Here is a 27,451-nt window from a genome sequence, read left to right on the forward strand (position 1 = left end):
GGGAAGGAAAAGAACAAATTGATAGGGTTTAAAGCACGTGGGATTAAGAACTTTCCACAGCCTATAACATGTTCTGCCTACACATAAACAAGAGGAATTAGAAATCTTTGTTATAGAACTTGTTTGGTTACTAATGTTCTAATTTAAAAAGTAATGCAAAAGAGATGTAAATGCGTTTCTTTTTCTTTACCTCCAACAAAAGATCAATTAGTGGAGTTTGCTTGCTGGCAGGAGTGAGACAGAGGTTGTCTATGATTAAGACCCGCATGAAGTCAAAAACGAACTTTTTAGCCGGGTGATTGGTCAGATATGTCTTGGTGCCCACATTGCAGTACTCTGATTGGCTCCTGTTCATCCCTGTATCTGCTGCAAATGCTTTAAACTCTTCTGCTGGAGATCCAACTTCATCATCAAGGTCAGTCACCTAGTAAAATCAAGTGGAAAGATACGGTAATCACATTAGACTCTGACATTTTTACTTCTGTGTTTCCTAAAAATAAAACTGGAGCAGCAGCATTTTCCACCTATTAAGCTATTCAGCACATTATTTCACTCTGCTTTACTCGACCCTTCCTTTCAAGGTAGTAATCTGGCACCATATATTATGGTTACGCAACATACGGTGTTTCTGACTGACCACTAACAATACGTCACCTTTAAGTTGAATTATATGTCTATTGTGGCTAACTGCACTTAAAATATATGGAATAATAAAATGAGAATAAATATGTTTCTATATTTGAACTCTACCCCTACTGTGAAGTCAAATGTCACAGAATTTCAGATTAAAAATCTGGCATAATGGTAGCATGTAAGGGCTGATCCATTTATTATAGGTTAAAAAAACCCCAAATAAATTTTTAAAAAACCAACAATATTGGTGCCAATTTTGAACCAAGTGACAAAGCGAGACTAGCAAACAAATTATAAGATGCTGATGGCCAGGCACAGTGGCTTATGCCTGTAAACCCAGCACTTTGGGAGGCCGACACAGGCGGATCACCTGAGATCAGGAGTTCGAGACTAGCCTGGCCAACATGGCGAAACCCCATCTCTATTAAAAACACAAAAAAGTTGGCCAGGCGTAGTGGTCCATGCCTGTAATCTCAGCTACTCAGGAGGGTGAGGCAGTAGAATCGCAGGAGAATCGCTTGAACTTGGGACGTGGAGGTTGCAGTGAGCCGAGATCGTGCCACCATTGCACTCCAGCCGGGATGACAAGAGCGAAACCCCATCTCAAAAAAAAAAAAAAAAAAAAGATGCTGACAAGGAAAAGATATTGATATATTATTGAAGGTCTTTTTTTTTTTTTTAAACCAAAAATAAGGATTCTAAAATTATAAACAAGCCAAGGTAGTAAGGTCATGCGTCACATTTGCCTTTCTCCTAAAAATCCCCACCATTTTAGAATAAGTATTGTACCTTTATACATGGAGAAAAATTAGTATAAAGAAGGTCATTTATCCCAGGTCCTAGAGTATATGGTGGAAATATGAAGAAACATCATGAAAGTTGGAAGTACTATGGAGGAATAACTATCTTTTGGGTGTGTTTTATCTATTTATTTTTAAACCTGTTTTATGTTTACAGTTTATTAGCTAATCAACATCAACGTGCAAAAGTAAGTGATAAGCCCCTGCAATATGGTTTTGTGTAAACTACAGTAGTTCATTTGTTTTGAAAAGTCACCAATATTTATATCAACTGAACTATTAGTTACTGTAATGAATAGTATTTAGACTCTAAAGTTATGAAACTATCCTGCAAGCCCTCTGCAAAAATGTGCTTCAGTCAATTTCCACGTGAATACATTTTCAAAGCAGGAAACAAGGCAGCATATGAAGATGTGATATTGTACATGCTAACACAATTTTTGGGCTTATTTTAAAGAACAAAAGAGTATCTATACTATATGTGATTATAATCTAATAGTTTTTAAGTTAGTACAAAATAAGCAAAATAAAAGTTTAATGAAAAAAGAAAAGTCAGGCGGAAGAAATGACCAACATTTGCTTTCAACCCTGTAATTTATTGGCAAAAGTTAAATCCAGCAAATACCTACTTCCTAAAATAAAAAATAAATAAATTTGGTCAGACTAGAGTTATCTTAATGGAAAAGAACATTTTACAACTACACAGCTGGCATCACGTAAAATAAATGAATCAACTACTTGAAAAGGGAAATTACTAACAAGGGACTTACAAGAATATGGTGAATGAGAAAAGGAAGTAGAGTTCACTGTGATTTTAGGAGAAAGCAGAAGGAAACTGTGGGGAGCTGGGGACACCGGACAATAATGCAAGAGGTGATGTATTAAGTTATGAAACTGTAACTTGGTCAGAAACTTAAAAGACTGTCAAAAAAAATCTGCTAACCATTGAAACAGACTAATTCCAGTTCTGACATTCTAATTCCAGTTCTGACATTTTCCTCCCCCTTTCCTACCATCTCTGAGTAAGGGCGAATATTGAAGGGGAAGACCGTGGCTGCTAATGCACACAGGAAGTCAGGGCTCATCCACATGGAGGCAAGGTCTGGGACGTTGTGATACAAATATCTGAAGAACTGCATCAGGGTCACAGGATATTCTCGGAGCCAAGATCCCTCTTCTTCTGATTGCCAAGGCTGTTATGGGGACATGAGAGGAAACACTATGTTACAGTTATTGACACTGCTATAAATTATTTTAAAAATCCATTACTCAGTATTCTCATGAAACTGGATATATTGATGGTCCAGAACTCTGTAAACCACACATATGAGCAAACACACATGTATACACACATGCAAAGAAATTTAGAAACTAGCTAAAACAAAAAATCCCCTTAGAAACTGATAGGATCATTGTCTAATCATTGGATTACTCACAGGTCTGCTAACTAGAATCAGTGGTTTTGATTATTCATTATTATTACCATGAGTGTTGGTGGTACCAAAGTGGCTGTATTACCATTAATGTTGCCCCATCGTGCATCATGCTAGGAAGTTAGGAGTAAGATAAAAGGTGGGGAAGTTACTTCACCTTTCTGAGTCTCACTCTTAAGCATTATGTAATACAACAATGATGATGATTTAAAAAAATGAATACTGTATATTTGAACAATGTATATCTTCTGATACCTGCCCAGAGAGTATCTTTTAAAAAACTTTTCTTATGTCTTTATAGTTGTTTATGAATAGGCACCAAAACAAGACTCCTAAAACATTCTAAATTAATACATTTAATGGTAATGTTCTGTTCTTAGATGATACAACAATAGTTTTGACTGAAATTAGATTTGTCAGGTACATGTAATTCAAGGAGTCAAGTTAATATTTCCTGTTACAACACAATCCTAAATTGTATAAACAAATCTGGTCATTATTCACAGTATTCCTGTCAGATCAATAGGAACATCAGTTCTGTCTTTTACTCTTTCAATTCTTCATCTCTAAGTTAGACATAATTAGAGCAGAAGAAAAGCAAAAACAAAATCAAATGAAACTTGTATTGTTAACATTTCTGACCTCTAAATGAAAGTGACTTTAAAAGTTGAAATAACATATTATTGTAATAACATATACTACAAATATATACTCATTATATATGTACTCATTATTATATATTTTATTACATTAATAATATAAGTTAATACTTACGAAGCACTTATTATGTATCAGCCATGTTTATAAGTGCTTTATGTGTATACACTATCTTATTAATTCCTCACAAATACCCTAAGAGATGCATTCTATTATTGCCGGCATTTTAAACACCAGGAAACTGAGGCACATAACTGAGGATAATAGATTGGAAGTACCAGAGGTGAGATTTTAACCCAGGTAGTGCTCCAGAGTGCACGGTCTTAACAACTACACAGTCTGTTCTTACGTTAGACATAATTTTGTCTAACATAAGAGTCTGAAGTTCCAGAGATCATGCAGTAAATAAGTAGTTATGTTACCAAAAAATTCCTCTATTTACAAAAAAGTATCCTAGGCAGGAGGAATTCTCAATAGGCCTGGGCATTTGAGTGAACTTACTGAAGTCAGCATGCTGCGGAGCATTCCCAATAATAAAAAAACAGCTTCTGTGCATACGTTATGGATAGAAGAGACCACAGTTCCGCTGGAGGCAGGAACTCCAAAGATGAATGTCCAAATGGAATCCAAATCAAACTGCAGAGGTGAAAGTGAGCAAATATTAGCCACCACTAATTTTTCAGTAGAGACCCTCATAAGTTCTAATAGGCTAAAATTTCTTTGAAACTAGTTTTTTGTTGTTTTTAAAAGTAACCTATGATACAGACATAAAGAACTAGTACCCTTCCATCCTACATTTTAAAACTCATTTTTATAGATATAAAAAAATTGAATACTGCGTATCATTCTGCATCCTGCCTTAGGTACCTATGTTAAAAACAATGCTTTCTACCTTTTTCCTAAAGAATATAAAAATAAAATACATGTTAATTAGCCAAGAGATAAAATTATAGAATGAATAAATTTAAGCAAGATCTTTTAAACAAAGCACATTAAGCTCACTTCTTTCCCATTCTCAGAAATATTTTAATTTTAGATTACTTACAGATAAATCTGATAAAATAAAAATTAATTTAAGACTTATTAATAGCAGTTTTATATATAAACTTTATGACTGTGGCACCATGGATATTGAAAAATTGCATAACCAATACAACTTTGCTAGGCATGAATCTGTATCTTAATTTAATCTAAGGGCACAGACTCAAGTGTTTACACTTAAAAGATTTTGTCAACTACTAGAATTGATTTGAATAGCATTTGGCATTTGGATGGAAGTGTAGTTGAGTCTAAAAGCTAAATTCCTACAGTGCCGCAAACATAAGCTATATATAGACGTCTTTAATAGTCTTCAATTAGAAGTCAAGTAAAGTCTTACTATTTTCCCAATGTGGATGCTATCTATCATTAAGTAATTTTTTTTTTCCTAATCCGAATTTGCACTGAGAATCCTGTCATACCCACTCGAGGAGTGATATTTAATTTATGGTATATAAGCCACTCCTTTCATTTTTAATTCTGCAGAAATAAATCACATGACAGGCTGGACACAGTAGCTCGCGCCTGTAATCCCAGCACTTTGGGAGGCTGAGGCAGGTGGATCACCTGAGGTCAGGAGTTCAAGACCAGCTAGGCCAACATGGTGAGACCCTGTCTCTACTAAAAATACAAAAATTAGCCCGGCGGGGTAGCGCCTGACTGTAGTTTCAGCTACTCAGGAGACTGAGGTGGGAGAATCGCTTGAACCCGGGAGGTGGAATTTTCAATCAGCTGAGATCATGCCACTGCACTCTAGCCTGGGTGACAGAGTAAGACTCTGTCTCACAAATAAAATAAAACGAAATAAAATAAAATAAAATAAAATAAAATAAAATAAAATAAACCATATAACAAAAGAGTTCTTTAGATCACCATTAAATATCATCCAGAGTCTTTATGCATCTATAATATACAGAGTAATCATCTAGGAAAAAAATGTAAATAGGGACAAAGGACTTTTTGGGAAAATTTTCTGTGGTATTTTCAGATTTTTCTGTCCCAAATCAAACCTTAAATGTGGGGAAAGTGATGGAATTGACGGTTGGTTTTACAGTGATTATCCATTATCCTACGGTGATTCTTTGGAATACGTAATTTCACGCACCCCTTGCTAGATAATTCCTACCTGGCAACCCTGCTTACTCCGGCAGCTGATGACAGGCACACTGACCTGCAGGTTCTCAGGCAGCTCACTAACTGGCTGCTGCAGAAACAAGGCCATGAGGAGAAAATAGAGGGCAGGGACATTAGTGTGTTTAGGAAGGAATGACTGAAGGACTGGAAAACCAGGAAAATGACAAGCGTCTCGGTTAATCTCCCTGACCGTCGATCTCCCACCAGCACTTCTGCCCACGTTGAATCCTAAGAGAAGAGGAAATATAACAGTAAGTGCAAAATCAGCAACTGATAAACATGCTGCATTAACAAAGAAGGAAGTAATTCAGTATGTGTTAACATTTCTATCCAGAACATTCATACTACTATAGGCAATTAAGTATTCAACTGTTGAATTAATCTTCAGTTAAAAGTTTTACTTTACAATTTGTTTGACTTTAGCAAACCTGTCTATTAGGATATAGGTTTTGAAACACAGTTGAGACAATAAGATACAAGGGAGTTTGAAAATCCTTCTTAAGGTGCTGTAAGTTCTACCTATTAAATGAAAGACCTCGGAAGAGCTCTAGTGTTCTTGGTTTGTAGTTCCCTAAGAAAAAAGTGAAATCCAAAATACAGCCAAAATTTAGAATGCTACAAAAACATAACTTAAAAATATCCTTGTTATGATATATTTTTATTTTTTTGAGACACAGTTTTGCTCTGTTGCCCAGGCTGGAGTGCAGTGCCATGATATTGGCTCACTGCAATCTCCACCTCCTAGGCTCAAAGCAGTCCTCCCATCTCAGCCTCCTGAGTAGCTGGGACTACAGACATGAGCTACCACCCCCAGCTAATTTTTGTAACTTGTTATAATGTAGTTAATATATTTCATTGTCCTGAAAATCATGAAAAACTAGTTAACCTTAAATTACCTATGAATTTAGAGACAAGACTAAATGAGTAAGTAAAACAATCTTTACTCACAACGTGATCCGTAATCTGTTGGAAAGCTGCTGGGCAGTGGGATGGCAAATCCAAGCCCGTTGTGGCTGCAGCTATCCACTGGCTGAACTTAACATCCAGAATTCCCTCTAGAAACCCAGCTTTTTTTTTTTTTTTTTTTTGAGACGGAGTCTCGCTCTGTCGCCCAGGCTGGAGTGCAGTGGTGCAGTCTCGGTTCACTGCAAGCTCCGCCTCCCGGGTTCACGCCATTCTCCTGCCTCAGCCTCCCGAGTAGCTGGGACTACAGGTGCCCGCCACTGCGCCCGGCTAATTTTTTGTATTTTTAGTAGAGATGGGGTTTCACCGTGGTCTCGATCTGCTGACCTCGTGATCCGCCCACCTCGGCCTCCCAAAGTGCTGGGATTACAGGCGTGAGCCACCGCGCCCGGCCGAAACCCAGCATTTTAAGGAGATAATCAGTTCTTACTGATGTAGCTTATGGCATCAGTGTTTCCATCAATCTTGTTTCCTCTGTTTTATAATGAAACTCAGGATACACCCTAAACATGTGGTTCACCTCATACCTAGGGAAGTACTCAGTACACAGTGAATGTTAGTCAAATTTTCAATGGAAACTTTTGTGAATAGCAACTAATAGATGAGGAACTGATTTTGGTCTGAAGCAATTTGTATTTCAAATAGATATTTGCATTTATTATTTATTCTTTAAGATCTGAGGGTTCACTCTGTTGCCCAGGCTGGAGTACAGTGGCATGATCGTAGCTCACTTAACCTCAAACTCCTGGACTCAAAGGATCCTCCCGCCTCAGCTTCCCAGTAGCTAGCACTACAGGCACATGCAACCATGCCTGGCTAATTAAAAAAATTTTTCGGTAGAGACAGGGTCTTGCTATGTTGCTCAGGCTGGTCTCAAACTCCTAGCGTCAAATGATCCTCCTGCCTTGGCCTCCCAAAGCACTAAGATTACAGGCATGAGCGACTGCACTCAGCAAAGATATCCATATTTTTTTCAACTTCTTTTTTTCTGGAGTGTAGCAAAGTACATATTACAACTACTACTCTATATAATAAAGGAAAAATTTATGTCTAGGTTGCTTTCAAAATATTTTATCCTAACCAATTCCTCAGTGTGACGTGAATTAACTCCAAAGTATGCTCTTCTAATTAATAAAAAAATTATATAGCAATTTAACAAGCTCTTTCCCATATCATTCCTTAATCACAATGAACATGTGAGGTAGAAATTACTATTATCATTTTTACAACATAGAAAACATGATTTGTTCAAAGTCACAATCCGTTTTAGACATGAAGTCCTTGCCCGTGCCTATGTCCTGAATGGTAATGCCTAGGTTTTCTCCTAGGGTTTTTATGGTTTTAGGTCTAACGTTTAAGTCTTTAATCCATCTTGAATTGATTTTTGTATAAGGTGTAAGGAAGCGATCCAGTTTCAGCTTTCTACATATGGCTAGCCAGTTTTCCCAGCACCATTTATTGAACAGGGAATCCTTTTCCCATTGCTTGTTTTTCTCAGGTTTGTCAAAGATCAGATAGTTGTAGATATGCGGCGTTATTTCTGAGGGCTGTGTTCTGTTCCATTGATCTATATCTCTGTTTTGGTACCAGTACCATGCTGTTTTGGTTACTGTAGCCTTGCAGTAGAGTTTGAAGTCAGGTAGCGTGATGCCTCCAGCTTTGTTCTTTTGGCTTAGGATTGACTTGCTGATGTGGGCTCTTTTTTGGTTCCATATGAACTTTAAAGTAGTTTTTTCCAATTCTGTGAAGAAAGTCATTGGTAGCTTGATGGGGATGGCATTGAATCTGTAAATTACCTTGGGCAGTATGACCATTTTTATGATATTGATTCTTCCTACACATGAGCATGGAATGTTCTTCCATTTGTTTGTATCCTCTTTTATTTCCTTGAACAGTGGTTTGTAGTTCTCCTTGAAGAGGTCCTTCACGTCCCTTGTAAGGTGGATTCCTAGGTATTTTATTCTCTTTGAAGCAATTGTGAATGGGAGTTCACTCATGATTTGGCTCTCTGTTTGTCTGTTATTGGTGTATAAGAATGCTTGTGATTTTTGTACATTGATTTTGTATCCTGAGACTTTGCTGAAGTTGCTTATCAGCTTAAGGAGATTTTGGGCTGAGACAATGGGGTTTTCTAGATATACAATCATGTCGTCTGCAAACAGGGACAATTTGACTTCCTCTTTTCCTAATTGAATACCCTTTATTTCCTTCTCCTGCCTAATTGCCCTGGCCAGAACTTCCAACACTATGTTGAATAGGAGTGGTGAGAGAGGGCATCCCTGTCTTGTGCCAGTTTTCAAAGGGAATGCTTCCAGTTTTTGCCAATTCAGTATGATACTGGCTGTGGGTCTGTCATAGATAGCTCTTATTTTGAGATACGTCCCATCAACACCTAATTTATTGAGAGTTTTTAGCCTGAAGGGTTGTTGAATTTTGTCAAAGGCCTTTTCTGCATCTATTGAGATAATCATGTGGTTTTTGTCTTTGGTTCTGTTTATATGCTGGATTACATTTATTGATTTGCGTATATTGAACCAGCCTTGCATCCCAGGGATGAAGCCCACCTGATCATGGTGGATAAGCCTTTTGATGTGCTGCTGGATTCGGTTTGCCAGTATTTTATTGAGGATTTTTGCATCAATGTTCATCAAGGATATTGGTCTAAAATTCTCTTTTTTGATTGTGTCTCTGCCTGGCTTTGGTATCAGAATGATGCTGGCCTCATAAAATGAGTTAGGGAGGATTCCCTCTTTTTCTATTGATAGGAATAGTTTCAGAAGGAATGGTACCAGTTCCTCCTTGTACCTCTGGTAGAATTTGGCTGTGAATCCATCTGGTTCTGGACTCTTCTTTGTTGGTAAGCTATTGATTATTGCCACAATTTCAGATCCTGTTATTGGTCTATTCAGAGATTCAACTTCTTCCTGGTTTAGTCTTGGGAGAGTGTATGTGTCTAGGAATTTATCCATTTCTTCTAGATTTTCTAGTTTATTTGCGTAGAGGTGTTTGTAGTATTCTCTGATGGTAGTTTGTATTTCCGTGGGATCAGTGGTGATATTCCTTTATCATTTTTTATTGCGTCTATTTGATTCTTCTCTCTTTTTCTTTATTAGTCTTGCTAGCAGTCTATCAATTTTGTTGATCCTTTCAAAAAACCAGCTCCTGGATTCACTAATTTTCTGAAGGGTTTTTTGTGTCTCTATTTCCTTCAGTTCTGCTCTGATTTTAGTTATTTCTTGCCTTCTGCTAGCTTTTGAATGTGCTTGCTCTTGCTTTTCTAGTTCTTTTAATTGTGATGTTAGGGTGTCAATTTTCGATCTTTCCTGCTTTCTCTTGTGGGCATTTAGTGCTATAAATTTCCCTCTACACACTGCTTTGAATGTGTCCCGGAGATTCTGGTATGTTGTGTCTTTGTTCTCGTTGGTTTCAAAGAACATCTTTATTTCTGCCTTCATTTCGTTATGTACCCAGTAGTCATTCAGGAGCAGGTTGTTCAGTTTCCATGTAGTTGAGCGGTTTTGAGTGAGTTTCTTAATCCTGAGTTCTGGTTTGATCGCACTGTGGTCTGAGAGATAGTTTGTTATAATTTCTGTTCTTTTACATTTGCTGAGGAGAGCTTTACTTCCAACTATGTGGTCAATTTTGGAATAGGTGTGGTGTGGTGCTGAAAAAAAATGTATATTCTGTTGATTTGGGGTAGGAGTTCTGTAGATGTCTATTAGGTCCGCTTGGTGCAGAGCTGAGTTCAATTCCTGGGTATCCTTGTTGACTTCCTGTCTCGTTGATCTGTCTAATGTTGACAGTGGGGTGTTAAAGTCTCCCATTATAAATGTGTGGGAGTCTAAGTCTCTTTGTAGGTCACTCAGGACTTGCTTTATGAATCTTGGTGCTCCTGTATTGGGTGCATATAGATTTAGGATAGTTAGCTCTTCTTGTTGAATTGATCCCTTTACCATTATGACTTCATGTCTAAAACACCAAAAGCAATGGCAACAAAAGCCAAAATTGACAAATGGGATCTAATTAAACTCAAGAGCTTCTGCACAGCAAAGGAAACTACCATCAGAATGAACAGGCAACCCACAAAATGGGAGAAAATTTTCGCAACCTACTCATCTGACAAAGGGCTAATATCCAGAATCTACAATGAACTCAAACAAATTTACAAGAAAAAAACAAACAACTCCATCAAAAAGTGGGCGAAGGACATGAACAGACACTTCTCAAAAGAAGACATTTATGCAGCCAAAAAACACATGAAAAAATGCTCACCATCACTGGCCATCAGAGAAATGCAAATCAAAACCACAATGAGATATCATCTCACACCAGTTAGAATGGCGATCATTAAAAAGTCAGGAAACAACAGGTGCTGGAGAGGATGTGGAGAAATAGGAACACTTTTACACTATTGGTGGGACTGTAAACTAGTTCAACCATTGTGGAAGTCAGTGTGGCGATTCCTCAGGGATCTAGAACTAGAAATACCATGTGTGACCCAGCCATCCCATTACTGGGTATATACCCAAAGGAATATAAATCATGCTGCTATAAAGACACATGCACACGTATGTTTATTGCGGCACTATTCACAACAGCAAAGACTTGGAACCAACCCAAACATCCATCAATGATAGACTGGATTAAGAAAATGTGGCACATATACACCATGGAATACTATGCAGCCATAAAAAATGATGAGTTCATGTCCTTTGTAGGGACATGGATGAAATTGGAAATCATCATTCTCAGTAAACTATCACAAGAACAAAAAACCAAACACTGCATATTCTCACTCTTAGGTGGGAACTGAACAATGAGAACACATGGACACAGGAAGGGGAACATCACACTCTGGGGACTGTTGTGGGGTGGGGGGAGGAGGGAGGGATAGCATTGGGAGATATACCTAATGCTAGATGATGAGTTAGCGGGTGCAGCGCACCAGCATGTCACATGTATACATATGTAACTAACCTGCACATTGTGCACATGTACCCTAAAACTTAAAGTATAATTAAAAAAAAAAGTCACAATGTGGCATAAGTGGAGGCACTATGATTTGACAACTCATTTCTCCATTTTAGAGTCTGTAAAATTATTGTTTTCTTTGCCCTCATTAATGAAACTGCCACATTTCTGAAAGATTGGCTTAATTAGAATGGCTTAATTAGAAGATCGTGCTGATTTTTCTTTATAGAAATTCTAAATAAAATTGTAAGATTAAACAATGTTTTGAGCTCTAAGAAATCAAAAGGCATCCCAGCTACTCAGGAGGCTGAGATGGGAGGATTGCTTGAGCCCAGGAGCTTAAGTCTAGCCTGGACCACATAACAAGACCCAATCTCTAAAAAATAAAAAATTTTTAAAAAGTGAAAAAGAAACCAAAAGACATGAAGTGGTTATTTTATACATTAAATAGGAAAATAGATTTTGATTACATTGCAAGTCCTAAAAAAACCCAAAAAACTGGCATTCTCATTTTCCTCTCCTCTCACATTATTTTCCCCTATAATTAATCTTAAGGAATATTTAATATACCACGATTAAGCATTAATTTAGATACAAGTTTCAGCTACATGAAAGATTTTTATGGCAGCCATAACAAAGAATGAGTTCATGTCCTTTGCAGGGACATGGATGAAGCTGGAAACCATCATCCTCAGCAAACTAACACAGGAACAGAAAACCAAACACCGCATGTTCTCGCTCATAAGTGGGAATTGAACAATGAGAACACATGGACACAGGGAAGGGAACATCACGCACCGGGGTCTGTTGTAGGGTGGGGGTTAAGGGGAGGGAGAGAATTAGGACAAATACCCAATGCATGTGGGGCTTAAAACCTAGATGACGGGCTGATAGGTGCAGCAAACCACCATGGCACATGTATACATACATAATAAACCTGAATGTTCTGCACATGTATCCCAGAACTTAAAGTAAAATTTTAAAAAATCTATTTTTATAAAGAAAAATTTTACAAAAACCAATCAATGTGAATAAAAAAGTAAAAAAAAAAAAAAGGTTGCCATTCCGATCAAGGAGAAATAGAACCAAATGAGCTGATACGTACACTTGTTTACATACACAAAAATGTGTATGTGTCAGATAGATATTCAGGGAAAATTAAGTTAAGTGGGGTCAAATTGAAATTAAATTTAAATTGAATACCTAGATATAGGAGCAGCATATGCATGCTCATGCAAGTACCAATGAAGGACAAAAAGATTCTAATGCATGAAATCAGGTAGGTCAGACACAGTGAAAGCACCTCTCTCTAATATTACTAAAGTGACGCAGGACAGAAAAAGCACAGGACTAACAAAAGACAGATACTTAGAGAGTATTACTGCCTAGCGAAATAACCTTATGTAGTTAACAGTCTTAATTTCCTAATTAGAGAAATTAATCCTTACTTTATATTCATTAGGCTTATTTTCTAGAAAATAAAACTTATATGCTATAAAATATATGCCTGTCTCCAGAATCATGAAGTACAAATGAGATGATATATGTGAACTAATTTTGCAAACCACAATGTACTATTATAAATCTCAGGCGTTATTACTACTGCTGCTGTTGGCCTTCAAAATAAGCATTGCTGTCAATTAGTATTTAAACCTTGCATATTCAACAGAACTCACATTCAATTGTGCCTTTCATTATTTATTCTCCAGTAGGTATTATTAAGGCGAATAAACGAAACTTCTTACTACCAAAATGTTCAAAATAATTATATCTGTAGATTAAATCCTTCCCCAGAGTTCATGTAAAATGTGATCTATTTTTTGAGCACAAAAGTACCCATGATGATCATTTAAAATGTATATTATAAAGCAGACAATTTTCTTTAGAAATCATTTCACAGTGACATGGAAATGATATTACTTTTCCTTTATCACATACAAAGTTTCTTCAGACCTACTTCACATCTGAAATAACAATACAATAGTACTATGTTGAAAGACCTGTCTTCCTATGGCTGGGTGCAGTGGCTCACGCCTGTAATCCCAGCACTTTGGGAGGCGGAGGCGGGTGGATCACGAGGTCAGGAGATCGAGACCATCCTGGCTAACATGGTGAAACCCCGTCTCTACTAAAAAAAAAAAAAATACAAAAAATTAGCCAGGCGTGGTGGCAGGCGCCTATAGTCCCTGCTACTCGGGAGGCTGAGGCAGGAGAATGAACCCGGAAGGTGGAGCTTGCAGTGAGCCAAGATCGTGCCACTGCACTCCAGCCTGGGCGACAGAGCTAGACTCCAACTCAAAAAAAAAAGATCTGTCTTCCTATAATTTGCTTTCATGTTTAAAGAAGTAGTACAGGCAGCAGCTAGACACTGATACTTAAACTTTTTTTCTATAAATAAATTACATATTAAATTCTAATCCCTATTTTTCCCATCGGACCAAGGTAAATAGATATTCTCAATATCAGCTCCTTAAGATCAGACACACAAACAATTAGATATGATTTACAAGGTAATGTTACATGACAAATGTATTTTTAAAATTATTTAACTGAATGACTTTGCCTTTAAATAAAAACAGTGTCTTCAAATATATATTTTCCAAAGTAATATTACTAATATGAATGGAAACATATGAGTTCAAATAAATCTAGCATAGTAAACTGCAATTTTCTAACATTAGGTAAATGCTCAGTTATAGGCTGAAAATAGCTATGGTACTAGTCAGCTTACATCCTTGTGTGGCAATATAACATAAATGTTAAAAGCATAGCCTTTGGAACTAAGTAAAATGAATTTGGTTTTCTAATCTGTAAAATAGATATGATAGTATTTGCACCTCACAGAGTTATCGTGATGAAATGTTATTGCCTGGCAAGTGTTTAGGAACTGGCACACAGTAAGTACTCAAAATAAATATTTATTATTATTATTAATTTAGTTCTACTACTGATAATTTGCTAATTATTTACTTACAGATCAGTAAGGCCTATACTACAAAAAGATCTTGAGGAATTCCCTGAGTTTTCAAATCTTAGTATCTTAGCTCTGTCTTCAGTTTGATTTGCCATTTAAAAGGCCGAATTTGAAATCTTGTAAGCTCTTCCTTCTATCATTAATTAAAATTAATATCTCCTTAATGGTGATCAAACCACAGAGGATAAGTTTACATAAAATTTAAAAATAAAACAAAACACACCAGCTCATTTTCAAGCAGCTGACTAGAAAAGTCCCATACCTAATACAGTTCCGATCTTATTAGTTAAGACAGAATCTGTCTGTTCAAGCCATCCTCCACCACTAAGTCCTTCTTTAAACTTGATGAGAATAGACTGATTACTTAGTAGGACAACAAGAATCCTCATGGCTGCTGTAACTGTGGTGGAATGTAAGTGTTCCTCCATAAACATCATGATCCAGTCAAAACCCAGTGTCTTCACCAGTTCTTCACAAGCTCTGTTCAAAGACAGATGGATTTAAAAAACAAAAAACAAAATTAATTTCAGAAATTAGGATTTCAAATCAAAAAGGAAAAAGAAGACTGAGTTTCATTCTGGAGATACTATAAATTTCAGGGTTAAAAAAATCTATTTAAAGTCAATGGCAATTCCTTCTTTTGCCTAACATGAATTAACTAGTAGTAGCAACGGGTATAATCACTTTTAAAAAAGATTTACTTACTGCAAATTAATGCTTGTCTTTTCTTTAGATGTATAAATTAGTTTTAGCAAGATATCCAGAAGTCTGTTCCTCAAAAGTATAAGATTAGCTGATACAAGACCTCCAAACTCCTCTTCAGTTCCTAAAATAAAAATAAATACATTAAATCTCCCTAGTAGATAAGCTAAAAGAAAATTTACAACATAGTTCTTGGAAAGTTTACTGAAAAATATATCTTTTAGAAAACATTTTCTCCAGGACTGCTTTTCACCAACATGGACAAGAAAAAGGGTCAGTTAAATATTTCTCTTTAGAACTCTGAAAATTGTTCATTTACATTTGACATTTCCTAAACTACTGATAATAAGGCTGTGAGATATTTTTTACATTAATATTCCCCTTGCCTTCCCAGTAGGGGGAAAGTCATCAAATGAGGACCATGTGAATAAAAATAATAATCACCACTGACTCTTAACCTCTCAAATCCTTAATTCTTAGTTTCTTTTTTGAAAGATACAGTTAAATCTACCAGATTTAAAAATTGAAAATAGGAAGCACAGACTTATTCAGTAAACGTAATATATAAAGAAAAGTTAGAATTAAATAGCACAGAAGAAAGGCAAAGGCGCACAAACACATAAAGGAGAAATTAGAGAAGAAAGGGAGAAATGGAGGTGAGACATTCTCAGATAGTACTGCAAGTACACAGAACTGGGCATCAACAACCCAGAGTTCTAGGCCCAGCTCTCCTACAGCAGAGCTATGAGTTACTGAGTCACAGACCTCACAGAGGCACACCTTTTAATGCACTTTGCAGATACTGTGTTTCTTACAAATTAAAGGGTTGTGGCAACCACACATACAGCAAGTCCAATCAGGCCATTTTTTTTTTTTTCAAAAGCATGTGCTCACTTCATGTCTCTGTCTTATTTTGGTAATTCTTACAGTGTTTCAAACTTTTTCATTATTATAATATCTGTTACAGTCATCTGTGATCTTTGATGTTACTATCATAATTGTTTACAAGTGCCACAAACTGTACTCTTATACGACAGTGAACTTAATCAAAAAATGTGTTTTGACAGCTCCGACTGGCCATTTCCCCATCTCTCTCACTCTTCTCAGGCCTCCCTCTTCCCTGAGTCATAATAATATCGAAATTAGACTAAGTAATAACCCTAAAATGGCACCTAGATGTTCAAGCGAAAGAAAGACTCATGTATCTCTCACTTTAAATCAAAAGCAAGAAATGATTAAGTTCAGAGAGGAAGGCATGTTGAAAGATCAGACAAGCCCAAAGCTGGCCTCTTGTGCTAAAAAGTTAGCTAAGTTGTGAATACAAAGAAAAAAATTCTTGAAGAAAACTGAAAGTGCTACTCCAGTGAACACGCAATGATTAGAAAAAAAAAAAAGAAAGAAAGAAACAGCCTTATTGCTGATAGAAAGTTTTACTGGTCTAGATAGAAGACTAAATCATCTACAACATTCCCTTAAGCTAAAACATAATCCTGAGCAAAGCCTGAACTCTCTTCAACTCTATGAAGGCTGAGAGAGCTGAGAAAGCTGCAGAAAAAAAGTTGGGGGCCAGGTGCACTGGCTCGTGACTGTAACAGAATATTAGGGAGGCTGAGGTGGGACAATCTCTTGAGTACAGGAGTTTGAGACCAACCTGGGCAACATAGTTGGACCCTGTCTCTAAAAAAATGAAGAAATGAACTGGGTGTGTTAGCAGACACCTATAGTCCCAGCTACTCAGAAGGCTGATGTGTGAGGATCGCTGGAGCCCAGGAGGCCGAGGCTGCAGTGAGCCATGATTGTTCCACTGCACTCCAGCATGGGCGACAAAGTGAGACCCTGTCTCAAAAACAAATAAACAGACAAAAATAAAAAACAAAGAAAAGCTGGAACCAGAAGAGGTTGGTTCATGAGGGTTAAGGAAAGAAGCCATCTCCATAACAAAAGTGAAAGACGAAGCAGCAAGTGCTGATGTAGAAGCTGCAGGAAGTTATACAGAAGATTTAGTAAGATAATTAATGAAAGTGACTACGCTAAACAACGGATTTCTCCAACAGACTTCTCAACAGATTTTTTTCCAACAACTTCCTATTGGAAGAAGATGCCATCTAGGACTTTCATAGCTACAGGGGAGAAGTTAATGCCCGGCTTTAAAGCTCCAAAGAACAGAGTTGACTCTCTTGTTAGAGGCTAATGCAGCTGGTGACTTTAAGTGGAAGCCAATGCTCATTGATCAACTTGAAAATCCTAGGGCCCTAAGAATAAAGCTCAATCTACTCTGCCTATGCTCGCTAAATGAAATACCGGAGTCTGGATGACGGCACATCTGCTTACAGTACGGTTTACTGAAGATTTTAAGCCCACTGTTCAGACCTACTGCTCAGAAAAAAAGGTTCCTTTCAAGATACTACCAGCTCACTGACAATGCACCTAGCCATCCAAGAGCTCTGATGGAGATGCACAAAAAAATTAATGTTGTTTTCATGCTTGCTAATATATCCATTCTGTAGCCCATGAATCAAGGAGTAATCTTGACTTTGAATTAACTTCAAAGTTTTATTATTTAAGAAATACATTTCTTAAGGCTATAGCTGCCATAGATGGTGATTTATCTGATGAATCTGGCCAAAGTAAAGTAAATCTTTTGGATAAAATTCACCACTTTAGACGCCATTAAGAATATTCATGATTCACGGGAAGAGGTCAAAATATAAACATTAACAGGAGTTGGAAGAAGTTGATTCCAATCCTTATGGATGACTTTGAGGGGTTCAAGACTTCAGTGGAAGAAGTAACTGCAGATGTGGTAGAAACAGCAAGAGAACTAGAATTAGAAGTGAAGCCTAAAGATGTGACTGAATTACTGCAATCTCATGATACAACTTTAACAGATGAGGAGCTGCTTCTTACAGATGAACAAGAAAGTGGTTTCTTGAGATGGAATCTACTTCTGGTCGAAATGCTTTGAACATTGTTCAAATAACAACAAAGGACTCAGAATATTACATAAACTTAATTGATACAGGAGTGACAGTTTTTGAAAGGATTGACTCCAATTTTTAAAGAAGTTCTACCATAGGTAAAATGCCATCAAACAGTATTGCACGCCACACAGAAAACTTTTGTGAAAGGAAGAGTCCATTGTTATAGCTAACTATATTGTCTTTTTTTGCTTTTATTATTATTATTATTATTATTATTTTGAAACGAAGTCTCACTCTGTCACCCAGGCTGGAGTGCAGTGGCGCAATCTCAGCTCACTGCAAGCTCCGCCTCCCGGGTTAACGCCATTCTCCTGCCTCAGCCTCCCCAGTAGCTGGGACTACAGGCGACTGCCACCATGCCCGGCTAATTTTTTTGTGTGTATTTTTTTAGTAGAGACGGGGTTTCACCATGTTAGCCAGGATGGTCTCGATCTCCTGACCTTGTGATCCACCCGCCTCGGCCTCCCAAAGTGCTGGGATTACAGGCATGAGCCACCGCACCTGGCCTGCTTTTATTATTTTTTTAATTGACATATAATTGTATACATTCATGGGGAACAGTATGATATTTCAATACATGTGTACCATATGTAATGACCAAATCAGAATAATTAGCATGTCCATCACCTGAAACCATTGTTGTCTTATTTTAAGAAATTGCCACAGCCACCTCAACCTTCAGCAACCACCACCCTGGTCAATCAGCAGCCAACAATATCCAGAAAACACCCTCCACCAGCAAAAATTACAATTTGCTGAAGGCTCAGATGATTGTTATAATTTTTTAGCAATAAAAAACTTTTAAACTGAGTTATATACTTTTTTTTTTTTGAGACGGAGTCTCACTCTGTCGCGCAGGCTGGAGTGCAGTGGCGTGATCTCTGCTCACTGCAAGCTCTGCCTCCCAGGTTCAAGCCATTCTCCTGCCTCAGCCTCCTGAGTAGCTGGGACCACAGGCGCCCACCACCATGCCTGGCTAAATTTTTTGTATTTTCAGTAGAGACGGGTTTCACCATGTTAGCCAGGATGGTCTCGAACTCCTGACCTCGTGATCCGCCCTCCTCAGCCTCCCAAAGTGCTGGGATTACAGGTGTGAGCCACCGCGCCCAGCCGAGTTATATACATTTTTTAAAAGATACAATGCTACTGCACAGATAGTAGACTACAGTATAGTGTAAACATAACTTTTACAGCACTGGGAAACCAAAAAATTTATGTGACTCACTTTATTGTGATGTTAGCTTCATTTGCAGTGGTGTGGAACTAAACCTGCAATATTTCTGAGGTATTCCTATACTTTCCTTCTTTCTAGAACTAACGCTCAGGCTAAAGTTTCATGGTTATATACTTTTACTTGTTTGGGACAATGTACCTGTAAACTGTCCTTTAAAATGCTAACTTAGTACCTTAATCATTATGGATACTTCAAGCTACCAAGAAGAACCCAAGATCCTCACCTCTTCTAAGAAGACAGAGACTGGTAATTTGAAAATTGCCTTATCAAAAGAATATCACAAAACTTACTCTAAGAGCTACTTCCTTTAAATTTTTTTACAATAAAGTAATAATCTAGACAGAAATTAAAAATTTTATTTAACTTTTATGTCTCCTTTTCTTACTGCCACAGTTTTCATTTTTTAGAACATTATACTCAATAAAGTCTTCAGTGCATATCAAATAAATAATAAATGTCATACACTAACAAGACTAGCAATTTGCTTCTGACTTTATTATTTCAAATGACAATAAGCTGATGAGAGTATCAGTCTAATCAACTTGGCATATCAAAAGAAAAATTTACTAATTTATACATCCCTACTTCAATGTTCTATATGAAAGAAAAATTTACAACACTACTATGGTTATTGAATTCAAGGACAGCAAATAAATATGGAAACCAGATAAATATTTTTCCCACCTTTTTTTGTTTGTTTTTAGAGACAGAGTCTCACTCTGTCACCCAGGCTGAAGTGCAGTGGCACAATTACAATTCACTACAGCCTCAGCCTCCTCAGGCTCAAGTGATCCTCCCACTGCAGCCTTCTGAGTAGCTGGGTCTATAGGTGCACACCAACACACCTGGTTAATTTTTGTATTTTTTGTAGAGACGGAGCTTTGCCATGTTGCCCAGTCTGGTCTTGAATTCCTGGATTCAAGCAATTTACCTGCTTCAGCCTCCCGAAGTGTTGGGATTACAGGTGTGAGCCACCATGTTCAGCCCACACATTTTTTATACTTGAAATAAATGCATTACATATTTCAGCAATCTTTAAAGCACTTTCACTACCTAATTATAATTAGTCAGCCTATATTAATTTAGAACTTAGAAATAATCTTTGCATTTGGTAGGAAAATGTAGTAGTTAAAAGCTTAGAATGCTTGTTTAGACTACCTGGGTTCCTATATAGTCAATGGTATGATATTGGATAAATTTCTTTTACTTGTATCTTTTTGGGCTGCAGTTTCCTCCCTTGTATAATTGGAATAATAGTACCTATTTCATATGGTTATTACAAAATTACATAGAGCACTTAGTAAGTATTCAATAAGTGTTATTCATTGATCTGATCTTTATACTTCTCATCCACTGCTAATTTGCTTCACCAGAGAAATATCAACATCATTCTAAATGAATTGGCAGTAGGTAACTGTCAGGGTCCTAAACCTGTCACTAACATACTGTGTGATTTGCAGCAAGTCACTTAGTTTTTCAAATCTCTCCATCTCTCCTTTGAAAATTGTAATCACACCACTTTCTCTTACTCATGAAGCACAGAAGAGGCTGTGCTCGGGAAGGACAGACATCATGGAGAACCCCTTTGGGAGGAAGTGATACTACAACAGTTCTTCTCCACCCTCCAGGTAGATCGGGTTGTATGGACTTAAATTAAATAATCTATACGATATGATTTGGGAATAATGTAATAGGGTAATAATGTAAATAAGGCTGAACAAATATAAGATTCTGAGAATTTAATTCCAGAGGTCAACCTAAAAAAAGGTCCTTTCAGTGCATTCCAAGCAACTCTCCTGTCCTAGCATATACAACGAGAAAAACATATGGGAACAGAGGGAGGATATATATGTACTAAATGAGGAAAGGTTTCCAAAAAAAGTACTTGTCATGGACCCAGGAACTTACAACTTATGAAATTATTTTTATATTATACTTACATAAAATGATACTATGTTATTTTTCTCAGTGACTACTAAATATTTAACAGGGAAGTGAAAATAATAGTAATACAGATACATGGATATAATTTAGTTTAGCAAGTATCATGTTTCTGAAGAGATATACATACATTTAAAAAATCAAATAATGTTCAAGTCACACAGGAAGAGTTTGCTATTTAAAGAAACATTGCTATGAATACTCTAAAAATAGGAAACATTTTATTTTTGAAGTAAAATTCACACCCTATTAAATTTTGTAGGCAATACTGTATAGGCTTAATATAAGACAAATACATCAGAGAAGGGCCAAAAACGTAATGTAAGGAGAAAAGTTATACATATATTATATATAATGACATGTAATTCAGGTCTAATTTGGGCCAGAAGAAAAAAGGCATAACATTTAGTTGACCACTATCTTCTCCAAGCTCCAGAATCAACTTACCAGTGTCAAGCTTCTCTTCATTATTTATTTCCATTACTACAAATTTCTCACAAACCGCAAAGGTTGGCAAAGTAGAAGAAATAAACTGCCCAAATCTTTAAACAAAGGAAAACAAGATTATGGATTTTCTTTTTCCTCTTCCCAAAACAAACAACAAAGTACAAAGAAACAAAATACAAAGAATAAAAACCAAAACAGTACTTTTTTTTTTTTTTCATAATCTCATTTCATTTTATTCACCTGCAGAAAGAAATGCATGTTCTGATCATCTGGAGATTTTAGTTTCCTTGTTGCCCACTCAGTCCTTCACAGCATACCACCAGCGAGAAAGATAAGAGTAGTGTGGGGGCATGTCTTTGTACTTCTTATCTTAACTAGCCTTTTAAGGACCATTAGGTGATAATATTTAGTTTGCTTCCTCTTAGACCATACCAAGTAACATTATATAAAATAATGCTTTTAAAATATGGGGAAAATACAGTTCTTCGAAATATGAATTCTTTAATGCACTAACATGCAAATGGTTTCAAAAACCAAACAACATGATCCATATTCGAATGTCCTAACATTATCTGGATGGATCCACTGTAGCCTAGCAGTTAAGAACTTGGGTTTACATATATGATTAAATTCCTGGAGTAGCGGGAACAGGAGAAGAAAAAACATCCTGACTGTATCACATTCGAATTATGTGACCTGGGGCTTTGTTTCTTCATTTATAAAGTAGGGAAAAAAACAAAAACTTTTACAGGTTTAGGTAATAATTTCAGCAAAGTGACCATTACAATGCTAGGAATTGCTTTAAATATACATTCTTGACATAATGATAATTATAATTTTCCAAAATAATTCTTAAGCTAAAGTTTTAAATCTGCCACCAGATTTTTTGTTTGTTTGTTTGAGACGGAGTTTCACCCTTGTCACCCAGGCTGGAGTGCAGTGGTGCGATCTTGGCTCACTGCAACCTCCGCCTCCCGGGTTCAAGTGATTCTCCTGCCTCAGCCTCCCAAGTAGCTGGGATTACAGGTGCCCACCACCACGCCCGGCTAATTGTTCCTATTTTTAGTAGAGATGGGGTTTCACCATGTTGGGCAGGCTGGTCTTGAACTCCTGACCTCATGATCCACCTGCCTCAGCCTCCCAAAGTGCTGGGATTACAGGCGTGAGCCACTGCACCCGGCCCCCCAGGTTTAAAAATATGTTTTGAAGGCAAATTAATAAAAAAGTGAGTGATTTACAAACTATACAGATTAGAGGTTAGTCCATGAGAATAACTGAATAAATGGGTGTGATTTCACCTGAGATACTTGGTAGATCACATGAACGAACAGTAGTGACCAAGTCCAGTTTAAGCAATTCTCTACTTGAAAAATATTCAACTGTGTAGTTTGTTTTTCTTGTTTTCCTTCTATAATCCCCAAATTTTCCAAAATGGGGATTATCATGTGAACATAAGAACATTTCTACAGACATGCTTTCAATATGCCTTAAACCGCATTTTGCATTGTCTGCAAAATAATACTTATATCATACAAAAAGTGTGGATATGCAACAGATTTAAAATACCATAATCTGTTTGAATGACAGAGAATAAAAAATAGAGGTGGCACACCCACTATTTAGGAGTGTGTATGCGTGCTTGTGCACATACATTTAAAAATTAGCAGGGCTTGGGAAATAGGATTGGGAACCAAGAACTCCTAGACTGAATACTTTATATCCAGGCCAATTTCATTGGGCTAATTCCTACATCTTTTCTCACCAATATTCTATTATTCACTAGTGGCAACAATTAGCTTTGCTCCATCAAGGCAAGATATTGTCTCATTCATGTTTTCCATGCGTCATAAATATTTTGAATTGTATTAACATTACAGGTGTTATTACACAGTCATAAAAACCAATTATATTCATCTCATCCATCTTAACCTCACTGGTACTTTTAGTTAATAAAAAGACAAAGACAAAGAAGTTTTTCCTACCTGAGCAGATCATTGCTGCTGGGAAAACCTTGCAGTAAGAAGCTCAGGACATTACTAATAGCAGCAATAGTAGGCTGGGATAAAGACATATCTCGAAGAGTCAGGAGCAGCTTTGGGATTAACTGGAATTCTCTCATTAATTTGGCATTCTTTGAGGCTTCACTATAAGAGAAAGAAGATTTTATACACTGTACTATCACCTTTTCTATAGCTGAATAATTAACTACGTGGGTATTAATTAATACCTGGACTCTGTGAGCAGTTCAATAAAGTGTTCAAATAAGGAAAGATGAAGTTCATATGGTGCATGGAGCCAGACCTATAATAAATAAAAACAGTAGTATATTTAAGGTTAAAAAAAAATACCCAAATGCCAAACCAACAAACACCAATACAGCACATGGAACTTATTTCACTTATATAATTATTATTTTGTAAAATTCTATAAAACCACTTATATGCAGAAAAAAAATCATTATAAATTGGCCAAAAAAATGACCAAAATGATGGAATTATCACACTTTTACAAAGCTAATTCAAATATCCTCCATATGCTAAAGAATGTATTGAAAAGCAGGCACATGACCAGGAGCCAAATGAAAGACAACCAAAGCCCCCTAATGAACCCCTAGAGATGACAAATAAAATATTTAAAATGAAAAATATACTGGATGGCATTAATAGCAGATGAGATACTTCGGAAAAAAAATTCAATAAACTTGAAGACATAACAATAGAAATTATTCAGAATGAAGCATAAGAAAAAAATACTAAAAAGAAATGACCAGATTTAGTGTATGAGTGATTTGAGACAGTATCAAGCATCTAAGATATGTGTCATTGGTGTCCAGAAAAGGGAAGGGAGTGGCAGGAAAAATCATTGAAGAAATAATGGCTAAAAAATTCAAATGTGATGAAAATGACAAACTCACAGATCAATAAACCCAAGCAGAAGAAACATAAAGTGGACAAAGGGGACAATGAAATGACTGACATCTTTAATGTGTGAAAACAATAAAAACAGTCAACTAGAATTCTATTCCATGCAAAAATGTCCTTCAAAAAGGAAGAAAGAAATGGAAGACTTTTCCAGATGACAGAATTCACTGCCAATATTTCTGTAATACAGAAATGTTAAAAAAATATCTCCAGGCAGAAAAATTACACAAGATGGAAATGGAGATTTACACAAAGGAATAAAGAATGCTATAAATACTATATATGTAGTCAAATAGAAAATAATTGTAAAATGTTTTTTGAAAATAATTGATCATTTAAAGCAAAAATAATACAAACTATTGTAGGGATTATAAACATATAGAAGTAAATGTATACAACAATAGCATAAAAATGGAAAGGGAGAAATGAAAGTCTCTTATGGCAAAGTATTTATAAGGTATAATATTCTTCAAAGATAGACTGAATTGTTTTAGATGCATATACAATAAATTCTAAAACAATCACTAAAAAATTGTGTATGGCATTGCAATTATTTTACTTATATTTGTCAAATGACTATTCTAAAAATTTGGTAAATTAGGTATTTATAGACTACTTGTGGTTTGGAGTAATTAGGGATGCTATAAGAAGCCACAAAGTGAGCAACGTACTATAAAATAAAGCCAAAATTTATTAAGCAACTAAATTTCTGATGTTTGTATATTGAGTTTTAATCAGAAATCTGAAACTGAAGATAATCCTTGATTTAAATGTGTCAGTTACCAGGTGAAAACAAGGTTAGGCTGGGTTAGGTAGGTCTTCTTAGTGTTCCCATAATCCCTTCTGTCTACCATCTCTGGGCTTTCACAAGTTTTAAATTATCTATTTCTTTGTCTTTTTCCTCTAATGGACTAAATGCCTTGAGCTGTGGACTCTTGCTTTTTCTTTTCACATCCTTAGTAACTAATATAGTGCTTGCCTCAAAAATACTCAGCAAGTGCTTTCTAAAAGAATAAGAGGTTTGGATATTAGAACTTTGAATACTAGGCTGAGAAATGTGTACTTTATAGTGTAGAAAAGGAAAATCACTGGAAGTCCTTGAATAAATGATATGATTATGCCTTTGAAAGAATGAGGTCCCAGGGGTATGTAGGACAGCCTGAGCAAAGGGAAAAAGAAGTGATAGTTATCCTAGTATGGATAGGAGAAGAATTGATTAGGGCTTGAATTAAGATATAGCAGTAGAAGCAGAAAAGGCTGACTACGAAATGTGAAAGTAGAACCTATATGACAATATCAGACTGTTTATACACAGGGAAGAAGGAAGCTGATGTTTTCAATTTCAAGACTTGATGACTAGGGGAATGGTGGTGTTATTAAGAGAAATAGAGAAGTTAGAAGGAAGAACTAATTTGGAGAGGGATGCTAAGTTCAGTTAAGGTGTTGGTGGGACAGTGTTGAGCAAGAATTAAAAATAAGTCTGGAATTCAGATGTCAAGGTTAGAGATTTAGATTTGAGGATCAACTCCACAGAGATGAGACCGTCAGCCTAGGTAAGAGTTTAAAGAAAGGAAAACAACAAATAAAGGAAAATGTAAAAAAGTAAAGATGAACATCCTTACATAAAATAATGAAAACATTGCTGCAAGAAAATAATAGAAAAAAATAGTAAGAAAGATGTAAGAACCAGGATACTAACACCTGAAAGCTAGCAAAAGAAGTATAACTTGAAAGAATATGAGGGAAACAGACAATAGCCAATGTTACTGAGAGCTGGGGATACTGAAAACTGAATACAGGCCATAGATTTTTATTTAGGGGGAAGCTTCTAGTAAGCTTTGAAAATACAGTGTCAGTAAAGCAATTAGGGCACACTGTTTGTGAGGGATTCAATAATTGACAAAACAGAGCTTACAGAAGTTGTGAGGAAGAAGGGTTAGGGCCTAAACACAAGAGTTCGCAAATATTAAGTGCTAGGCACTATTCTAGGTGGTAGGAACACAAAGACAAAGAAGATAAACATGATTTCCACAATCATAAAGCCCATAGATCCTACAGTTTCACAGGGATATATTACATAAATTTAGTACATAGTAACTAACATGCAAAGTGCTGTAAACAAGAAATTAAATGGAAAAAGGATATGAGTGATTAAGAGTTGCCTTGAGAGAACAGAGTGTAAGCTGTTACAGTAATAAGCCAGTAGAAATGAAAATGCCTTTGAAAGAATGAGGTCCCAAGGGTATGTAGGACAGCCTGAGCAAAGGGGAAAAAGAAGTGATAGTTATTCTAGTATGAATAGGAGAAGAATTGATTAGGGCTTGAATTAGGATATAGCAGTAGAAGCAGAAAAGGTAGACTATGAAATGTGAACATAAAATGAATGATATTTTACCATGCAGCTGTAACCAAAATTAGAGGTCTAGGTCCTATTTATCAAGAAAAAGTTTCTAACAGAATCGCCTGATGAAACTGTTTGACTCATGTAATGCCACTGCCAGCAGCAAGTCAGCTAGTTAGGGATATGCATCATACCATTTCACTTCTAAAATATTTGCAAAATAGAATATCCTTGCAGAAAAGGAACCCCAGCATTATTCTACTTTTTGTATTTTACTAAAT

General features: G+C 36.4%; 1 protein-coding gene across 10 annotated transcripts in view; it reads right to left on the reverse strand.

Annotated features, from left to right (window-relative positions):
* Positions 1 to 27,451, reverse strand: part of WDFY3 (WD repeat and FYVE domain containing 3) — a 295,582-nt gene that overhangs the window by 80,007 nt on the left and 188,124 nt on the right. For 9 of the 10 annotated variants that reach the window (XM_055384561.2, XM_055384570.2, XM_055384568.2 and 6 more), the window contains 9 exons: positions 24,136 to 24,209; positions 23,891 to 24,052; positions 21,909 to 22,003; positions 15,309 to 15,429; positions 14,866 to 15,083; positions 5,688 to 5,923; positions 4,025 to 4,159; positions 2,447 to 2,626; positions 191 to 424 (listed from right to left, as the gene is read on the reverse strand). In XM_055384561.2, the coding sequence (XP_055240536.1) occupies positions 191 to 424; positions 2,447 to 2,626; positions 4,025 to 4,159; positions 5,688 to 5,923; positions 14,866 to 15,083; positions 15,309 to 15,429; positions 21,909 to 22,003; positions 23,891 to 24,052; positions 24,136 to 24,209 (1,455 nt within the window). The remainder of the gene's footprint in view (positions 1 to 190; positions 425 to 2,446; positions 2,627 to 4,024; positions 4,160 to 5,687; positions 5,924 to 14,865; positions 15,084 to 15,308; positions 15,430 to 21,908; positions 22,004 to 23,890; positions 24,053 to 24,135; positions 24,210 to 27,451) is intronic. The other variant, XM_055384567.2, reaches the window with a different exon arrangement.

This window comes from Gorilla gorilla, chromosome 3, assembly GCF_029281585.2.
Source record: "Gorilla gorilla gorilla isolate KB3781 chromosome 3, NHGRI_mGorGor1-v2.1_pri, whole genome shotgun sequence".
Classification (NCBI taxonomy): domain Eukaryota; kingdom Metazoa; phylum Chordata; class Mammalia; order Primates; family Hominidae; genus Gorilla; species Gorilla gorilla.